We start from the raw sequence: 21927 nt of genomic DNA, 5'->3' as shown, positions 1-21927 counted from the left end.
ATGTCTCGCTTAGCAACAGAAGTTGCAGTCGTAATTTGAGGACTACCTATACACTAAGGTACAAAAGATAATATATCTTTTGTACACTAAGGTACAAAAAGTAATAATTTTAATCCTTCAGGGGGAAAAAAGGAACCAAAAATATCAAGGTAGGAATTTTGCCCATGTAATCAAACCCCTGTAGTTTTTGTATGTGTGTTGCTAGTTCTATCTTGACCTTTGAGTCCCTTCATGGGTGTCCCTGGTTTGACTTCTGGTGACAACATCACATATGCAAGGAATTTTCTTCAAAACATGTAAAAAGTAATTTACCATTGCCAATTTCCTCCTCCCCCCTCCTCTTCCTGCTTCACAACCTTGGTGTACCCTAGTGGCACTTCAAACAGTTACTAATATAAAAAATATAGGTAATAAAATAAAATATTTTGCTATGTAATTGAGGTACATACATAATTACTAACATTATGCCTCCATAATATAATGAGATTTATTTTCTTTATCTTGTTGTCTCCATTGTTAATACTACAGCCTAACAGAATTACAGAGTTGGAAGGGACCTTGGAGGCCTTCTAGTTTTGAAGCAGGAAACCCTATACCATTCTGGACAATCTCTTCTTAAAAACCTCCGGTAATGGAGGCCCCCACACCTCTGGAGTGAAGATGTTCCATTAATGAATTGTTCTCATTGTGAGGAAATTTCTCCTTAGTTCAAGGTTGGATCTCTCCTGATAAGTTTCATTATTCTGAATTTTGTTGGTCATTGACTAAATAAATACTATTGATTAAACTATTCTTTAATAACATGTTCTTAGCTTTTTTAAAAATCATGTGGATGTTATTTGGAGTAATAGACATCTCTTCTTTAACCCCCCATTTTTACCCCAATTCATTGCATTAGTGTAATTCTTTAGATTCAATTTTGAATATGTAGTCAAAACAACAAAAGCAAGAAAAAAAAATTATGCAATTCTGTTTTTGTTTTTGAACTGAAGTAAGTACAGAAATTATCTTGTGCTCCAATATTTGATAGGCTCCTACAAAGATGGGGAGGTCAAACTATTTTTGAAAGCACCAAAAGGCAAGACAAGAAATATGGATGGAAACTAACCAAGGAGAGAAGCAACCTAGAACTAAGGAGAAATCTCCTAAAGGTGGGAGCAATTAACCAATGAAATAGCTTGCTTTGAAAAATTGTGGCTGCTCCATCACTAGAGGCTATCAAAAAGAGACCGGACAATCAGACAACCATTTGTCTGAAATGGTATAGGTCTCCTGCTCGAGAAGGTGGTTGGATTAGAAGACCTCCAAGGACTCTTTCAGCTCTGTTTCTATTTCTAATTCTATTCTGTTCTCCTCTGTTCTTCTATTCTATTCATCAAAGAAGTCTGAAAGATTAGCATTTTACTTGCCATGTAGATTAAAATCAGTATGAACAAAGTTCTAATCAAATTTTTACACACCTACATGGATCTAGGGCTGCTAAAGTAAATTAAGCTCCTGAGAAATGAGCTCCCTATGGATAATTGCAAACAACCCATAGATAAATCTCTGTTTCTATCTAGCACTTTTGCATGAAAAGATATTGTTTAGAGAGTATTTTATTGCACCACGAATTCAGCCATATGTACATGGAAAGAGTCTGAGGTTAAACCTCCTATTATAACCTCTGAAATAAAAAAAACAGAATGGAAAATAAAACAACAGTTAGTGAATTCCTTCTGCATGGATTCCCAAATACTGAAGAACTACGGATAATCCACATTGTTGTTTTTTTAATAATTTATTTGGTAGCCCTTATTGAAAATCTCATCGTAGTCATTGTCATTGTCTATAGCCATCAACTCCATTCACCCATGTATTTTTTTCTAGTCAATCTATCTTTGCAAGATCTTGGCTCCATCTCAGTCACAGTTCCAAAGTCCATGATGAATTCTTTGATGAACACTGAAGCCATTTCTTACTCTGGATGTCTCTGCCAAGTATTCTTCCTTATTTTCTTCATGCTGTCTCATTTCTTTCTCCTGGGTGTCATGGCCTATGATCGTTATGTAGCCATCTGCAATCCACTGCATTACGAGATGGTAATGAACAAAAAAGCCTGCATCCAAATGGCAACCAGTGTATGGATGGGTGCTCTATTTTATTCAATGCTTCATATGGGAAATTTAGTTACACTGAAGTACTGTTCCAGAATCATCAATCAGTTCTTCTGTGAAATTCCTCAGTTACTCAAGATCTCTTGCTCAAAGTTTTATGTTGCAGTAGAACATGCACTTATCTTTGCTTCTTCTTTAGGTTTTGTTTATTATGGTCTAATTGCTTTTTCTTATGTTCAGATCTTTAGAACAGTTTTGAGAATCCCATCTACCCAAGGGAAGCAAAAGGCCTTTTCTACCTGTTTACCTCATTTCATAGTCATTTGTCTCTTTATGGTAAGTGGTACCTTTGCATACATGAGACCCACATCCAGCTCCCCATCAATATCAGACAACCTGATTTCTATGTTTTACTGTGTGATGCCACCAGTCATGAATCCACTGGTTTATAGCATAAGGAACAAGGAACTCAAAGTGGCATTCTGGAAGCTGATTCTCTGTTTTCCCCGCCACACCTTACAGAAATTTGTATTTCAGATATGTGTATTTTAGTGTGTACTTTCAATTTCCTGAAATTTTTAAAATATACTTGAACTTCTGTGATTGAAAAGTTCATATTCATATTTAATTAAGAAAAAAATGAGGATTTTGATTTAGGGGTTAGGGTTTTTTTCCCATTATGAAACTGAGAGAACTATAAAGGTGTTATAAAGCTAGTTAATTAAATTTTGATTTTATAGAAGCATTTAGTATTAAATTTTGAGATTTAGAGCTAAGTAATAAATATAAAGAAATTACGTTTTTTTGTTTAAATGAAAAATGTCATTTTTCATTCTTATTTAAGTTGCCATACAGAATATATATATATATATATATATATATATATATATATATATATATATATATATATATATATATATATATATATATATATATATATATATATATATATATATATATATATATATATATATATATATATATGATTATCCTTCTTATTATATGTGCATTTTAAAAATACCGTTTATAATTTATAAAAGCCTTTTGGCCATACTGTTGTATGTAAGTAAATAAAAGAAATAAATAATCCTGAGATTCTATTTTCTTGTTGTATTTGAATTGCCATCAGTTCTAATGCTAAGTGGAGATAGATTACATTGCTATGAAGTAAGATTGTTCTCAACAATTTTAGGAATTTTTTTCTCTATAAATACTATCAATTTGAAAAGGTATGGTCACAACCCATTATTTTATAATTAAAAATCCTTGCAAATAGTCAAGGTTTTTCCAAAATTAAAAAGATAAAAGATACAGATGGATACTCCATTTTGTCCAGGGGTTGTCTGGCATACATTGAGGATGTGTGTACCCCTAAGAAAAAGCAATGAAGAAGGCCAAGTCTTTATTTGTAATGGAAAAAGACTTAAGAAATCATTACTTGGACCAACTGATTTGCATTTCTCAAAATGATGGCTAAGATAAATTAGTAACATTTTAGCTAATATAAAGGGATAGATAGATAGATAGATAGATAGATAGATAGATAGATAGATAGATAGATAGATAGATAGATAGATAGATAGATAGATAGATAGATCATCATTTATTATGTCCTCCATTGTCCCATTTACAATGATATTACAACCAAATTATTGATGGCAGGTAAACTCAAACGCTTGAAAAATTAAACTTTCTTCTTGCACACAGGTTTTGCTCTGTTGTCATTTAAACTTAGAAAAAATACTTAAGTCCATAGCATTAATTTTGTCTTTAACTTATAACCTTTTTACATCTTAATAATGATTTATATTACTTTATTTTACAATATTACTACCGTATTTTACTGTTATTGTATTTTGTGTGGTTATAACAACCATCTATCTATCATTGAGATGATTGAGATCATTGGCTAGTGATTCTGAAAAGAAATGGGTAGTTTTAAGCTACTAAAGGGATTTGGTTTGAAAGATTTGAAGTCACCTGGAGTGATCGAGGTTGAGTTTCGGAGAAGATGGCCAAAAGATTACAGGTTTAAGACTTGCAAATCCGGGAAGCACAATGAGATTTTTTGACTAATCACAAATGGTTTATAGGGGCATGAAGTTACCTGAAGGTAAAGGAACCACATTCTATAAATCAAAGGTACTCAAAGCCTGAAAAAGAGAGTGCCAGGTAGAGCAACTATTCTATTTTTTTTCCTCAGTTGGTCTAAGGCAGTGATTCTCAACCTTTTCTTCATTACAGACCCCTTTGAATGCCTTTTGTGGCCACACATCATGGCCATAGAGCATAAAAACTTAACTCAAGATTTAAATCATAACATTTCTTCAAGCCTTTGAAGGTCCCCTGTGTTGACATCACAATCCCCCTGGGGTCCCCGGACTACAGGTTGAGAACCAGTGGTCTAAGGGATAGAATATAAGAATACCAATAGAGATATAGAATTAGTAATAAAGAAAAATAACTCTTCCAAGATGCTGCCACTTTAAAGTAGACTTTATAATATCTGTGAGACAAAATGGTAAGAAAAAGTGGATGGATTACTATTGATAACACATAAAGCTAATGGATAGGACACTCGTTTATGTTAACATTAAATAAAAGAGTTTTGTTCCTCCCCCAGTTTCCCATATAAAATAACCCACAGGTTTTTGTACTTTCTTCTCAATTAGATTTTTAGTCTAAAATGATAATATTTTCTATCAGCTATAATGGTTATGTCTTAGAATAAAAACATGTTTGATACTATTATGTAGATTATCTATTTATTAACAAAACTTAATACTTTATATTTAGCATTAAATATTTAAAACATAGGGCACATCATGCCATTTTTAATTAAATACTATTTTATCCTTGTAGTATTCAGGTTATGTCAATATGCCAGTTAACTACACAAATTATTTGATTATTTAAAAGTATGTTATTAATAAAAAACATAAAAGTAAAGAGGATAATATCAATACATATGAAGAAAGCACATAGGAGCAACTTCTGGAATACACTATGACTGAGTTGATAACATACAGTATGTGGAAAAGGACTGAAACAATCAAAGTTCCTAACACATCATTGTGTTAGTGTAAGCAAAGAGAAATGAAAGTTCTAATAAAGCAATGAGCAGTCTAAGAATCTATTTAGAACAATTATTTAGTTACAAATATTTGTGTTCATTGTTCAATTTCTCTGTCATCCTATCTCTACTAAACATTTTTTTTTGTTTTCTATAATTATTTTGTCTGTCTGTCTTCAAACATTTGTATCTTCAGGAATTGAAGAAACTTGCATTTTTTTCAACATCAAACTTTAAATTTCTTCCTAAGTTTGTCATAGTGTTGAAGCAAATAATGTATCAAAGTTCTTTAACTTTGAAAACTTATTGTATGAGTTACTGGCAGTTAGGAACTCACCAGCAGTGAGTTAGGAATTAATTTATTTCCTAGCTTTTTTTATTGTTAATTTGTAAGATTTAACTTATAATTCTATATAGTATAAACTGCTAAATGTTTCATCCAATTGTTCCTTCAGAATCATTAACTTTCTAACACAAGTCAACAGAACACATGAAGATAGTTTCCTTCAAAAATATTTTTCTATTACCAAATTCTTTTGAGTTTCTATTACCAAACTCTAACTTCTTCTGCTCCTGCTCCTCCTTCTCCTTTTCTACCACCTTGCTAAATCCTGCTGCTACCTCATAGAAACAGTTTTCTTGGACTTTCTTCTAAAGAAGAAATAAATCCATTCTTTATTATTTATATCATTTACATTTTGATGCAAATGTAGTAGATATGTATGAATATTAAGAAAGAAAAATAAAAGTAAAAATGAAATACATGCTCCTGCATGAACAAAAACTAACAAGCTTTCATGTATGCATTCTGCTTTTTTTATGATAAAAGGTCTTACTTGCATGTAATGAATTTAATAGGAGAACTATCAAGATTTGATTTAAACAGAAAATTGCTGAAAGATATTCTTTTGTCTTGCAAACTTGGAAGAGGGACGAGGGGGTATAACATCTTATCTACAGCAGCCCTTTTAATGTCTTCCTGGAATTGCAACATTTATTTTTATATTATATATTCATATAAGGAATATATGAGGAGTAATCCTACTGTGAACATAAGGCAGTTTTTAAAAAAAAAAAAATAACAAAAACCCCTTTTTCCACAAGCAATCAAAATATATGTATGGGGTATGGTGGAAAATTTCAGTCCAGGCATATACGATGTATCTTCAGAAATATCCATCACCACCCTATCAAGTATTGTGTACTAACTAGGCTATTCTTACCATTATTGTGGCTATTAAATATTAATATTGCTTATCCCTGTTTTTAAAAATAGAGATTCTACATTATTATATATTTTAAAAATGTGAAATAAAAGCTATCAGTTTGTATTCAAAATCCCACAATATTTTAACCTGCTTATTTTTGACTACTTTTTTATTATATATTTGCATCATTTTTATTAATGGTATATGATAATTTTATAGATGTTCTGATGATGATGATGATAATGATGGTGATGACTGTTTACCTTGGAGTAGACTGGTGTATTAATATATCTTCCTAAAATAATGGGGAAGGTAAAATTTTAAATATCATAGACCTGTGTAAAATGTACAATCACACAGCCATAATAAACAGTTCTCTTTTATTTCAAACAGAGTATGAAATCTTTCCATCCTTCCTTCCATCCTTCCTTCCTTCCTTCCTTCCTTCCTTCCTTCCTTCCTTCCTGCCTTCCTTCCTGCCTTCCTACCTTCCTTCCTTCCTATCTAATATATTCCATAAATTGCCATACAAATTAGAGATATAATTCAGACATACAATTAATACTGCTACTTTTACCACCATTACCACTACTAGGATGAGTAATACTAGTATTACCACTGTTGTAAACATTGGCCAAATTGACTTCCTGTTATAAAAAGACACTATCAAGGTTCCAACTGATGAACCCAATGAAGTAAGCATAGCTGAGATGATCCAATCTTTAATGCAAAACTTTATTGAGCACATCATTTTTGCACAGATGAAAGAAAAACCAGCTCTGGTTATTTCACACCTAATTTGCTATATTAAAAGTATAGAAGCTTCCCTCCCCTTATTAGTGCAGGTCACATTATTCAATTATAAGTCAGAGAATTATTATGAAAGAATGTCTTTAGCTGTCAGTAAACAAATCTTGAAAGTCCTTGGTTCTCATGAACTGGCCTCTTGATATCAGAAGTTTGAATTCCATTCTTCTCTCCCTTCCCCCCAAGTTTGTAGGCAAGTTAAGAAGCAATAATGGCTGACACAGCATAGGCATTCTTTGAGACTTGACAGACACAATATTTTATCTCTATTTTCTTAAAGAGAATAAATCTATTAAATCCATCCAGTACTTTTACTACATAAAGTATTATATATTTGCATCCAACATATCATGTTTAAAGTTTTGTCATTCTACTGCATTATTATCTTTTCTATTGTAGTGAAAATATCTCAATGCTATATAGTACCCATATGTTGAATATGGCATTAAACAATACACATTTGAATAATGACGGTAATAGTTCAAATAAATATATAATAAAGAGTCTCATATTCCCTAACACAGAACAGAAAAACAGAGATGGAAAGGATCTTGGAGGTCTTTTTGTCAAACCCCCTGCATAAGCAGGAGACCCTATATCATTTCAGATAAATGGCTATCCAGTCTCCTCTTAAGCCTCCAGGGATGAAGCACCTGTAACTTCTGAAGGCAAGCAGTTCCACTGATTAATTGTTCTCACTGGTCAAAAATTTCCTCTTTAGTTCTAAGTTGTTTCTCTCGATTAGTTTCCATCCATTGTTTCTTGTCTTCTGGTGCTTTGGAAAACAGGATAAACCCCTCTTCTTTGTGGCAGTCTGTCACATATTGGAATGCTGCTATCATATCACCCCTAGTCCTTTTTTTTCCACTAGGCTAGATAAACCCAATTCCTACAACCATTTTTCATATGTTTTAGCCTCTAGGATTCTAATCATTTTTGTTGCTCTTTTCTGCACTCTTTCCAAAGTCTCTACCTTTTTCATAATATGGTGGCCAAAACTGGATGCAACATTCTAAATGTGATCTTACTAAGTCTTTATAAAGCAGTACTAATATTTCGTGTGACCTTGGTTCTATCCCTCTGTTAATACAACATTGGATTGCATTAGCTTTTTTGGCTGCTGCCAAAAAAAGAAAAGAAGACTTTAATAGAAATGAAGGCTTTTCAGAATAGAAGAATTGTGTTATGTTCCATGTTTCTTCTTCCTTTTCTTTGAATTAGCAAGACAAATAGTTAAAAGACTTCAGTGAAATGTATTACTGAACCTCTGATTTTCAGTTTATATTATGGATTGCTCAGTAAAAATGGATTCCACAGGATAATTTACAATTATATAGAATAATTCCAAATAAAGCTAACTCATAAAATAATGAAAAACAGTATAAAACCAGAACTAGATTGAACTTCCAGTACCTTTATTCAGCTTTTTGTCTAAACAAGAGAGAAAACCTTTGATTTTTATATTATGATGAATTGCTTGTTCATTATAACTAATGTTTATTCAATAACATGCCTTCTTTCTTTCTTTCTTTCTTTTTTTGAATGGTAAATTATTAATTGGAATAGAATTGTATCTGAGAAATTAAGAATAAACATGTTTCAGACATTGCTTTTGTCATTATATCAATTAAGTTAGCTACAGTTTATATAGACCCTTAATTCAGATTGCAACTATGTCGTAAAAGAAAGTATTTTTTTTCCTATTTGATTTCAGTTTTTCACCCGTGCACTTCCATCATTCCTCTTTCTTACTGAATCAGAAACATATACTAACCTTTGAAATAATTATGTGGGGACATAGACATACAATGACAAGTCAACAGGGACATTTTATTTTTTTTTGAAAAATGCTATCTCAAAATTTGGCTTACAGCACTGTAGAAATGGGTAGAAGAAGGCTGTTAAATTGTGGACCAGGATATGCACATGTTTTTTTTTTTCCTATATACATTAGAGTGTCTTTCATTGTATCTGTGTATGTGTTTAAAAGTAATATGCATAACATTATTTTATTTACTCATCAAATTTGCAGAAATTTTCAGACATAATTTATTCTTTTGAGGATGTGTAATCTAAGTTCTTTGTTAACTTATTTATTATTTGTCAATGTTTATACTATATTTATCATTGATGTAACTCTGGGCTGCTTATATTACAGAGATAAATTGAATATGTATGCATAAAACTATATCTAGAGCCAGAAAATGTTTATAAATACAGCTTTATCATAACTATAAAAATGCAAAATATACTATTAAGGCAGAGATCATTCTGACAAACCACATTTAGAATCTCAACAGGAGAGAGAAATGTGTAAAGGGAAGCTTCATTCCTTTGAGGAAAATAGATTTCTTTATTGCCTGCCCCCACAATTCATTCCCTGATTTTAATCAAGAACCATCAATTTAATGAACTTTGGGTAGCCTCCAACCAAAGTTACAAGTTAAAATATATTATCCCATCACTTTGGCTTTCTGTAGAGAGATCACAAGTTAAAAGTTAAGTTAGGATAATACATGTACCAGGGTTAGGGTTAGGATTTCACTACTTTTATGAAATAATTCAAATAAATAAAAAAAAAAACTTTTAATCCACAGATGGTTTCATTTCAAATGGGAGAATAGAATGTATCCTGTTCTGATTTTGTTTATCACCAAGAAGAGTTTAGAAAGCCACAAAATGTAACAATCCATGTTACCGTATTCCCAAACTTTCAGGTAGTTCCACAATAAAATCCATGGAAATCTTTTTTTCCAGTGAGCTGTGCCACAGATTATAGTAAGCCAGGTGATTTACCAGGGCAGTCTTTTGCTGATGCACACAAAGGGCAACTGGCCACATAGTTTACTATGTCCTTTTTCGTGCTTGGTCACCAGAACTAGCATCACAAGGTGCAAGGTTTTGACAAATCCAAAGTGCCCAGAAGTTTGGAGTTGTGGCTTTAATATAGGACAAAAGTCCTTTGATTTACAGGCACATAGAGTTATCCTTATCCAGGTGAGACCATCATATAGAGTGAATTTGGTTTTGTGGTGTGCATTCTGACCATTTGTCCCTAGTCAGGATTACTCTCAGTGCTTGAGCAAGGTCATAGGGTACTTGAGTTTTCACTTTGTTCTGTGCCCTGGTGATGTCAGGAGCTACTATTTGATTGGAAAAGATGATCTCCTCTCTGGTGCTGTTTTACTGAAAAGCACATCTGGAAAGCACATTGGCTAGAATATTTTTCCCCCAGACAAGTAGTGTAGGGTGAAATTGAAGTGATTAAAGTACTGGGCCCATCTCACCTGCTTGGGAGACAGCCTTTAGGTTTTTTCAGTGCTTCCAGGTTCTTGTGTTCTGTCCACACCTTGAAGGGACTTTTACTGCCTTCCAAAAAATGTCTCCAGGTGAACAATGCCCATTGCACTGCATAGGCTTCCATCACCTCCCATTGTCCACCTGTGCTCTGCATTGGAGAGTTTTCTGAAGGAATAGGCACAAGGTTGCAGGATTCCTTGTTAGTTCTTTTGAAGGAGGACAGCTCCCACAGAAACATCACTGGTGTCTGCTTGGATGACGAAAAGTTCATTGGGATCAGGTTGCTTAAGGACAGGTTTAGCAGTGAACAATCATTTAAGTTCCTCAAAGGCTGCCTGGCATTCCATGGACCATGTAAGCAGCAGACTGGGTTTTCCCTCTCCTTTGGTTTTGAGGAGATTGGTAACTGGCATTGTGATATGAGCAAATGCTGGAAAATATTAACTTTAGAAGCTTTGCAGTTGCTTTCAGGTGTGTGTGGCTTTCCACTCAAGTACAGCTCATATTTATTCCAGGTCCATTTCCACTCCCTCATGTGACATACGGTATCCCAGGTAATCTAGCTGTGACTTGTCAAACTCACATTTGGAGAGTTTCACATAAAATTGAGTGGCACAGAGCTTTTCCAAGACCACCTTCACTAATTTCTCATGCTCGTCCATAATCTCTGTATAGATAAAAATGTCATCTAGATAAACTAGAATGCCCTTATGCAAAGGCTCACAAAGGACATCATTGATTAATTGCATGACTATGTCTGGTGCCCCTTACAAGCTGAATGGGAGGACCCAGAATTGGAATCAGCCCAAAGGGCAATCAAAAGCGGTTTTTCACTCATCTCCCTCTCTGATCTGTACTTCATAATAGGCTTCTCTCAAATCCAGCTTGGTGAAAAATTTCCCTTTTGCTAGATGACTCAGCATATCTTTCATTAGTGGTAGGGGTATACATTCTCCATCCAAATGGCATTGAGCCCAATAATCCACACATAGTCTCAGGGAGCCATCCCTTTTTGCATTGAACAATATAGGGGCAGCTGTGCTGCTGCCCGAATAAATCCTCTGGCCAAATTTTTATCAATAGAAGATCCTGAGTTCATCTAGTTTACTTGGTGTCAAGTAAAGCTTAGGTTTTGGCAAGTTAGTGCCAAGCAGTATCTCACTGAGGGACGGTGAGTTCAGTGGGACTCTCATTTGCTAAAGACCTCCTCCAACCCTCAGTATTCCTTCAGGATGAGGAAAACTATTTCATCCTGCTCTCGGGCTGATGCTGCACCCTTTCTTTTCATTTTCTTAACAAGAGGCATGTAACTGCACAATTCCGCTTTCACTGTAGCTTTTTCCTTGGGGCGTTTCTGACAGACATTCCAAAGTTTCTTCTTCCAATCTACCAAGGGATTAACTTCTCTAGACAAGCAAGGTGCAGTATCATAGGCCTGTCCATGCCAGGGCCTACAATGAAGCTGATTATCTCTACATAGGGCCCAAGTTTTATCTATACTGGCTCCATTGCAAATGTCAAGGGACATTTGGTTGCTAGTGAACTCCGACCTTCTTCAACACACCGGGGCTAACATGAGGTGTTTGAAAGTAAGAAGCATAACATTGTTTCATTTATTCACCATATTTGTAGAGGTTTTCAGATATAATTTATTCTTCTGAGTTTGTGAAACTGGATTCCTTTGTTAGCCTATTTATTATCTATTAACTTTTATACTGCATTTATCAAAGATGTAACTTTGGGCAATTTCAGTGATAAATTGAATATGTATATATAAGAGGAGCATCTAAAGCCAGAAAATGATAATCAATAGAGCTTCATCATAATTATAAAATGCAAAATGTACTATTAAGGAGGAGATTGCTTCATTCTGTTATAGGCCCTACTGAAAGAGCCAAGATTTATTCAGTCTGATAAATCATAGCCGAGTTAAGATCTCAACAGGAATATGAATGTATATGTGAAGAGAGAAATGTATAAATGTGGAATCTTCAGTCATTTGCATAAAATAGATTTCTTTATTGCCTCCCTCCCCAAATTCATTCCCTAATAAAAAAACATTAATGTAATGAACTTTGGTTAGTCCCTCCAATGCATCCAACCAAAGTTAAATACTCTATTACAGGTTCATCACGTACTATTCCATCACTTTGGTTTTCTGTAGAGAGATCAACAATTAAAAGTTAAGGTAGGATAATATATAAATAAAGTTTTCATGAAATAGTTCAATATATATATACAGTAAGTGTGTGTGTGTGTGTGTGTGTGTGTGTGTGCATTTATGCGTTTGTGTGGTGTATCTGTGTGTGTGTGTTTCTTTCACTAGGAAAGCCATTTCCCCAAGAGGATGCGAACTAAAGTGAATGCAGAATTGGGGGGGAAAGGACAAAGGAACCAAGCAAAACAACCCTGTTAGAGAGCTCACATTGTCCAATCTACAGATTGTTTCATTTCAAATGGCAGAATAGCTTATGCCCTGTTCTGATTTTGTTTATCACCAGGAAGAGTTTAGGAAATTAGGCAATAAAAACTTTCTGATTTAGATTTGTGATTTTTTGTCTTTTTTCTTGTGTAGTAGGAGAAGAGAACTACTACATCTTTTTTAGGTTGTTGGATCCAATAAACTGTAGGGGTCAATGAGGTTATAGTAATAGTATAGCTCACATGTTATAAGCAATATTTTAGCTTTAGTAAGGGTCCAAATAACTTACTCATTGATGGGAAATGGAGACATTGAGATATTTCTTCTGAAAAATGTCCATCCTATTTGAGAAAAATATGAAGAGTCACTCTGTGTGTGTATGTGTGTGTGTGTGTGTGTGTGTGTGTGTGTACACAGACACATGTACATATATATGCATATACATACATACACAAATTATGTTTGAAAAGATTTAGGATTAAGAAATGATTGAAATATCGAGGGGAAATTAAGCTTAATAAGAACTTTAAAAAAAGGATGCATAGTGATTCAATCAATTTTTACAAATAGAAGTGAAATATAAATTGATTAGAAAAGATGTTATAGGTAGATGTTATGATAGATAGGTAGTGTAGTATTTCTATAATATATGAAATATGAAAATACTGGGATGATATATTTAAATGGAAAATTTGGATATTTAGATGTTAATTACTGAGAAAATTATGATTGATAAGAATTGTTTGAATATTATGGAGAAATTGAGCTTAAACAAGATTTATGAAAATAAGATACATGGTGAATCAATAAGATGACTTTTACAAAAATAACATAAGTTGATAAGAAATAAAATGCTATATATGGACACTATTATTGTTGGTATAAATATAGAATAAAATGTTTTTATTTAATCATTTATATATGGAAAATATCAAATGTCAAAATTATATTTTGTTAATGTTGAAGAAAGAAAATACTACTGGGAAAAGAGAAGATCAAGGAAATATATTATTAATTGATATACTAATTATGGAAATATAAAAATTAATTATTATTGAATGTTAATTAACTATTATTGATTGTATATTTTTTCTAAAAAAATTATGAACCAAGACAACATGCTTTACACCAGGCACTAAGGTTGTTATTATAAAAAAATCAATAAAACTTTTATTTAAAAAAAAGAAATAGAGATAGATAGATAGATACATACATACATACTTTCTACACCGAGCCTAAAACAAAGGAACCAAGCAAAAGATCTTTGTCAGACAGCTCACATTGTCTAATCCATAGATTGATTCATTTCAAATAGCAGATAGCATGTGCCCTGTTTATCACCAGGAAGCATTTAGGAAATTAGGCATTAAAAACTTTCTAAAAATTTTGATTTGAGACTTTTTATTTTTTTTATCTTTCTTCCTGAGTAGTGGGAGAAGAGAACTCAAATACTCAAATATACACATGCATATACAAACATACAGTACATATAGACATACAGTAGATATGCATATACATATGCATATACATATAATACAGTATACAGTACACACACATCTACATTTGGAGAGATGTTTTTTCGGCATGCACGCCAATTGAGTGATTAGTAAGATTTTATGAAAGTTTTATGCATGTTTTTATACATATGTTTGGCAATTATTACTGAAATTAATGTTTGACACCAGTTCCCTAATATAATGGCTACACAATCACAGACTCATAGCTGCACCTAACTGAATAATGCTTTTTTAGAAAAATCTCAGAAATGTAACAGCTTTGATAAAGCATTTTTAATTTCTTTATTTCTCAGGCTATAGATCAATGGATTTAACATGGGTGGAATAATGGAGTATATTATAGTTATTGCCAAATCCAGATGGGAAGGTTTCTGAGGTGGAGATCTAAGATAAGCAAAACTCACAATAATTACAAAGACAGAGAAAACAATGACATGAGGTAGACAGGTGGACAGTGCCTTTTTCCTCCCTTGAACAGAAGGAATTCTCAGGACGGCAGAGAAGATCTGTATATAGGTAGCAACAATGAAAATAAGGATGCCAATCCCAGCTAGAGCACTAAAAATAAGGGATCCAATTTCAGCTAGAAACAAATCAGAGCAAGCAAGTTTAAGCAACTGTGGGATTTCACAGAAGAACTGGTTGATAACATTGGAACAGAGAGGTGTTGCAAAAGTGCCACCAGTATGTAGGAAACCATAGAGGAAACCAACAATCCATACATATCCAACTAGTTGCATGCAAGCTCTTCTATTCATTATCAGTTCATATTGCAAAGGGTTGCAAATGGCAACATAGCGATCATAGGCCATGACAGTAAGAAGGGCAACATCACATCCTACAAATGAGATAAAGAAAAGGACTTGAGCAACACATCCAGAATAAGAAATGTGCCTGTTGTTCAATACGTAATTGATCATGGTATTTGGGATAAGAACTGAGACAGAAGCAATGTCCTGGATGGCCAAATTCATTAGAAAGAAGTACATGGGTGTGTGGAGATGGTAATCAAAAACCACTGCAGAGATGATAAGAAGATTCCCTGTTAGGGTCACTAAATATAAAGTCAGAAATAAACAGAAATGTGCTATTCGCAGTTCTTGGATTGCTGAGAATTCAAGGAGAAGAAATTCAGAGATAGATGATTGATTTGCCATTTGCCATTTGTTAAAATTAATTAAAATTAATTACTAAGACTGAATGCATGACCTGTAAGAAAACAAAAAGATAAATATTAAATTCACAGCCTCCTCCTCCTAATAATAATAATAATAATAATAATAATAATAATAATAATAATAATAATAATAATAATAATAATAATAATAATAATAATAATAAATAATAAAGTTGAAAGGGACCTATAAAATAACATTTGCATTTGAATATGAACACTTCTGGTGATGGATAGGAAACATGAAAAAGGTTATAAAATGTGTATTGGAGGTTGATTATCAAAGAATGTTTTCAAAATTGTTATGCAAGATCAGATAAATTTGTGATTAAGGGATATTTTAGCAAAGGAATAACAGAATAATTAACAATATTTTCTGGATCAAAATTTGCAGGTTGTTAAGAAGAAAATGCAAGAAAATGCTAGAATCTGTAATCTCATTGGTCTAACATAATCTATAGAGAAGTATTCTTTCAATTACATTAATTGAAACGTACAGTGTGTGTACAGTGTAAATATTGTACAGTATATGGGATCATTTTCCATTCTGAAAGAAGAGAAAAAAAGAAACAAATAAACTGAATTAAAATGTATAAGAATATCAAAGAAAATTATAAAGCAATGAGAATTATCATTCCAAAGCTCTGTATATGTTTACATAAGTAAGTAGATACCTGCCTATCCAAATACAAATGCTAAAATGTACATGTGTACATAATCATAAATTTTCTCTCTATTTTTAAATTTACTTCCAGTCTTTTTTGTTGTTGTTGTTGTTATTTGTTTTGTGAGAAGGGAACGGAAGGGAAGAGGATATCACTGAGCTTCATTGAGGATAACAATCTTGTTACTTAATTGTACTCTGCTGGTAATATATTATGATATTCCACAATATTGTTCTCTATCCAAAATTATTCAGAGTGTCCAGCACAGATACACATTTATTTTACAGGCATTGGACAGGAGATGTTATTTGCTTGGTGGCATTTATCTGGCATGATAAATCTGTGTAGATTAGGTATATTACATAGGTTTCACAGAGAAATACTTTACAGAAATACTCTACAGAAATATACTAGGTATTGATATATAAATATGTTATTTAAATAGTCTATAAACAATTGTGTACAAAGTTATTTTTATTCTGTTCTAAGAACAATAACCAGTTTATCAGTAAAATTATTAAAACAGAAATCTTACTTTCTCTATTCTATATTTTATTTCCAGATGGGATTTCTTCTATAGCCTTTGGCCCCTTCAAAGCAATGGTTTCTTTTGCTCACTTGTAAAGCCATATATGCTACATGCAATCTCCTCCTCTCTTTTTCTCGTTCAGACAATCAAAAGGCTTTTCTGCATTTGTATATCAAGTGATAACTACACATATAAATAAAAGTGTAATGTTTGTCAGAACCTGTTCATGGTAGTTCCGCAGAGACCAAAAACTTTGTTCCTGGGGGATTCATTCTGAAAGTTAATGCAAATTAATGACGAGAGCACAGAGAAAAAAGTTTGCTTTCTGGTTGATACATCTGCTAATTACAATTGTCAAACAATTGGTTCTGTATAAGCTGAAAGGATATAAAAAAGTAAAACTGAACACCAAGTTCTTCTNAGTTCTTCTCAATCATCATGTTTGTAAGGGACCAAAAGTACTTAAAACTTTAACATGTAGTAATACATTGTGATCCATACACAGACATACAGAAATGTGTTGCTTAATTATATTTTATATGGTTTTGAAGAAAATAATGTTTTAATTAAAGCTGTCCCAAATTTCAAAAAAAAATATTTTAAGAGTTACTAGCATTGAGAGGGAAGCACCTCAGCTGCTGAACCCAGCCCCAGCGAGCTCAGGCTTCGAGCCTCTGTCTACGCATTGCACCCTAAATCCCGGGGCCTGGTCTCCTCCCAGAGAGGTAACTCAGGTCCAGACAGCCTTGACAGGACCAGGCTCAGCGGCACAGGGGGTAATGTCACAGGGCTTAGTCACAACGGGAGCCGCCTTTGCGTCCAGTACTGTCACTCAGCCGGTGGGTCCAGAGGGCCTCCAGGCCATGATAGCCCAGGCCGTGGCACAATTTATGGCCACATCCAGACCACACCAATCACAACAAACTCCCTCACCTTCACTGAGGAACAGCGGGTTGGCAGGGTCACTAGAACCCACAGAGGAGGCGATGTCCGAGGCAGAATCAACTGGCTTTGACCATTCAGGCATCGTCTTGTCTGAAGAGGAGGATGCAACAACGCCAGAGCCGACTCCGCCAGTGGGCCTTTTCGACCACTCACTGTTCAATATCCTGCTGATAAAGGCCTGCACCACAGGCAACCTTTCCACAGAACAGGAGACACCAGCCCCGTCTTCTAACGACCCCAACCCAATTTATAAAGAACCGGTGGTGACACAAAACCATATCCCTTGCCCCCCATTCTTCAGTAACACTGTACAAAAGCAATGGGAGAACCTAGGATCCATACCTAGCATGGGGTCCGCTGAAAAGAACCTGTTCAATGTGTCCCCCACATTTGCATCAATACTAGAGGTGCCTCAGATCGATGAGCCTTTGAGTTCCCTGTTCCCAAACTCGGGGGTAGCGGGGGACATATCGGAGGCTCTTAAGGCGGAGGAAAAGAAGTTCGACACAGCCCTTAGAAAGTCTCACCAAGCAGCAGCTTGGGCAGTTAAGGCCTCCACCTCGATGTCCTTCTTCGCACGAGCTTCAGTACTCTGGCTACGTGAATTGCAGGGCATGATCCCTCAAGATCAGGTCAGGATGCACCAGAACCTGGGTAAGCTGGTGGCCACGTCACAGTATCTAGCCGACTCCTCCCTCCATACGGCCAGATACTCCGCACGATCCATCGCCGCAGCCATTTCTGCACGCAGATTACTGTGGTTAAAGAACTGGCGGGTGGACCTAAAGGCCAAGTGGAGGGCAGTCACCAAGCCGTACAAGGGAGGACTCCTATTCGGAACGGCCCTTGATTCTTACCTGGTCGAGGGCAAAGACAAGCGCAAATCACTAGTGAACGCGCCCAGGAAGGGAGACAAGAGACCGGGAGCTGGAACCTCTCAGGCCTTTTATCGTAGGCAGCCCTTTCGACCAGCCCCCAGCTGAAGCTGGGGTCAGACAACCAGCGCCCCCTTTCAAAGACAAGACCGGCAGCAGAACCGTACTTCATACGGTAACCGTCACCAGGCACAGGCGAGACGTTCCTCAAGAGGAACCGGAGGAAGATTCACCAGGCGAGGCAAGTGATACCACTACAGCTGACCCCATAGGGGGTAGGCTGGCCCGTTATTCCAACATATGGGCAGCCACTACCACAGACTCATGGGTATTAGACACCGTGACCCATGGGCTAATGCTGGAATTTTGCTCCAGCCCAATCAACCGTTTCCGAACATGCCCCACTCCCACAAATGCAGACAGGGCAACCCTCATGTCAGAGGCCATAGGGCACCTCCTTCAGATACAGGCTATAGAGCTGGTACCTCAGAATCAGGAGGGTCAGGGGTTCTACTCCAACCTGTTCGTCGTTCCCAAGACATCAGGGGGTTGGAGGGCAATACTGGACCTTAAGGACCTAAACTTCTTTTTAAAATACAGGAAGTTCAAGATGCAGTCCCTACAGTCAATCCTGACTGGCATCAGACAGGGGGACTTCCTTACCTCCATAGACCTGACCGAGGCATACTTACACATTCCCATCCTAGCGGGCCACCGTAAGTTCCTTAGGTTTTGTTACAATCAGGTCCATTACCAATACAGAGCTTTACCATTCGGCCTATCCTCAGCCCCTAGAGTTTTCACCAAGGTATTGGCGGCACTGGCTGCACACCTGAGGCGGGTACCCATCAGGGTCCAGTGCTACTTGGACGACATACTAATTCAGTCATCCTCCGCACAGAGGGCTCAATCAGACCTCACCCTAACAATTAGTACCTTACAGGACCACGGGTTCTCTGTCAACTTTTGCAAGAGCCACACGATACCCTCAACAAGGCTCCTTCATCTAGGAGCAATAATTGATACATGCAGCTGTACGGTATATCTATCACAGGATCGCCAGACCAGCATCTGCAGGACAGTCCAGAGAATCCAGAGAGCCAGAGTGACTTCCCTGGTATCATTATCGCAGCTTCTGGGAAAGATGGTGTCCTGCGTTCAGATCGTGCCTTGGGCCCGCCTACATGCCCGGGAGTTACAGTGGCTTCTCCTTCCGTTCCAGAGGCTGCGCATCGGCGCCTCCAACCGGAAGGTTCGATTTCCGCAGGCAGCGTTGAACTCCCTTCAATGGTGGACCTCCCCAGCATTGACGCGGGGGTCGGTGTTCAAGGAACCAACAAGGATGACCCTCACCACAGACGCCAGTCTATTCGGCTGGGGAGCACACCTGGACTCCCACTGGGCACAGGGTCAGTGGTCAGAGCAGGAATTGAAGAACAACATAAACTGGCTAGAACTCAGGGCGATTCGCCTGGCCCTAGGTCATTTCAGGGGCATTGTAAGGGGGCAACACATTTTAGTGCTTACCGAAAACGTAGCAGCCAAGGCGCACGTCAACAGGCAAGGGGGGACAAGGTCAAGGGCGCTCATGGAAGAGGCCCAATTGCTGGGGGCGTGGGCGGAACTAAATCTTGCTTCCCTCAGGGCAGAACACATTTCCGGAGAGTCCAACCAGCAGGCGGACTCCCTGAGCAGAACAACGGTGGACCAGGCGGAATGGCAGCTGGATCCACAGGTGTTCCAGGAGATCACGGACAGGTTTGGCCTTCCGATCCTAGACCTCTTTGCCTCCCCGAACAATGCCCAACTACCAAGGTTCTTTTCCAGGTTCCCCTCACCGTCAGCGGAGGGAACGGATGCCCTTCGCAGTCCCTGGCCAAAGGGACTGTTGTACGCCTTCCCTCCCCTTCCACTCCTGCCAGCCACGATCTGGAAGACGCTGCAGGAACAAGCGGAGATCCTTCTGGTCGCACCCCACTGGCCCAGGCGCCCCTGGTTTGCCGATCTGACGGATCTCTCCATAGAGGCCACGTGGCATATTCCATCAGATCGCATCTCCCTCACACAGGGGGGGCTTCAGCATCCAGACCCCCAGTGGTTACAGCTAGCCACCTAGCACTTGAACGCCAGGCATTGAGTCAGGACTCATATTCAACAAGGGTAATAGACATGATCCAACAATCCAGACGCCCCTCTACAAATAGAATATACGACGCAACCTGGAGGGGATTCTGCCGGTGGTGCTCAGGCCGCGGGTTCGATCCCTTAGCAGCCTCTGTACCTACAATACTGGAATTCCTAGTAGATGGACTGGAGAGCGGTCTATCCCTGAACACCATCCGCAGACAGATAGCAGCTCTCGCTACAGTAATCACGTGCGACAGCGCTCTTCCCCTAGCACAGCATCCCATGGTTCGTTCCTTCATCAGGGGAGCTTCCAATGCATGTCCACCGACGGTACATCAATATCCTTCGTGGGAGCTTCACCGGGTCCTAATGGCACTCGTTAAGCCACCATTCGAGCACATAGACACATGTCCGGTCAGAATCCTATCGCTGAAGGTGGCCTTTTTGGTCGCAATCACGTCAGCCAGAAGGATTTCTGAGCTGGCGGCCCTATCGGTGAACAGGAACATGTGCATATTCCATACGGACAGGGTAGTACTTCGACTGGACCCGTCCTTCCTACCCAAGGTTAACTCCCTATACCATAGATCGCAAGAGGTGGTGCTACCGGACTTCTGTCCTAACCCATCCAATGACATTGAGAAACAGTGGAACGCCCTCAACGTACGTAGGGCCCTACAATGCTACATACACAGGACAGCAGACTTCCGTAGGTCCGAGGCATTGTTCATATCCTTTCAACCTCCATCCAGAGGTCAGAAGGTCTCCTCTTCCACGATTGGCAGATGGATCAGGGCCTGCATTGCCCTAGCATATCAGAACCAGGCACTGCCAATCCCTAGCCATATAACCGCTCACTCTACCCGCGGCGCTGCCACCTCGGCGGCTTGGACAACTCAGGCATCCATAGAGGAAATTTGCAGGGCAGCGACCTGGTCCTCGCCCTCATCTTTTGTCCGCCACTACAAGGTTGACAAGTATGCAACAGCTGAAGCTTCATTCGGACGTAAGGTCCTGAAGCAGGCATTGGCATTAGAAGAGAACCAGGCCCAGTCAGACTCCCTCCCTTAGGGACACAGGGCTTTGGTATGTCCCATTGGTGAATTATCCATCCAATCATGTTGGAGAAAGGGCGTTGTTTACCTGAACGCCTATTCTCAACATGATGATGGATAATTCACCCCCACCC

At 37.2% G+C, this 21927-nt stretch overlaps 2 protein-coding genes across 2 annotated transcripts; one reads left to right on the top strand and one right to left on the bottom strand.

Annotated features, from left to right (window-relative positions):
• The first annotated feature begins 1685 nt into the window (after positions 1-1685).
• LOC114922467 (olfactory receptor 14A16-like) lies at positions 1686-2648 on the top strand. The gene has a single exon (XM_029283840.1). It carries the CDS (start codon positions 1686-1688, stop codon positions 2646-2648), a length of 963 nt encoding a protein of 320 aa, XP_029139673.1.
• Positions 2649-14665: 12017 nt separating this feature from the next.
• On the bottom strand, positions 14666-15580 carry LOC107286082 (olfactory receptor 14J1-like). The gene has a single exon (XM_015814377.1). The coding sequence runs from the start codon at positions 15578-15580 to the stop codon at positions 14666-14668; it is 915 nt and encodes a 304-aa protein (XP_015669863.1).
• Between the last annotated feature and the right edge of the window lie 6347 nt (positions 15581-21927).

This window comes from Protobothrops mucrosquamatus, unplaced genomic scaffold, assembly GCF_001527695.2.
Source record: "Protobothrops mucrosquamatus isolate PMUCROS unplaced genomic scaffold, P.Mucros_1.0 scaffold247, whole genome shotgun sequence".
NCBI lineage: Eukaryota > Metazoa > Chordata > Lepidosauria > Squamata > Viperidae > Protobothrops > Protobothrops mucrosquamatus.
This window is presented reverse-complemented; position numbering and strand designations above follow the sequence as displayed.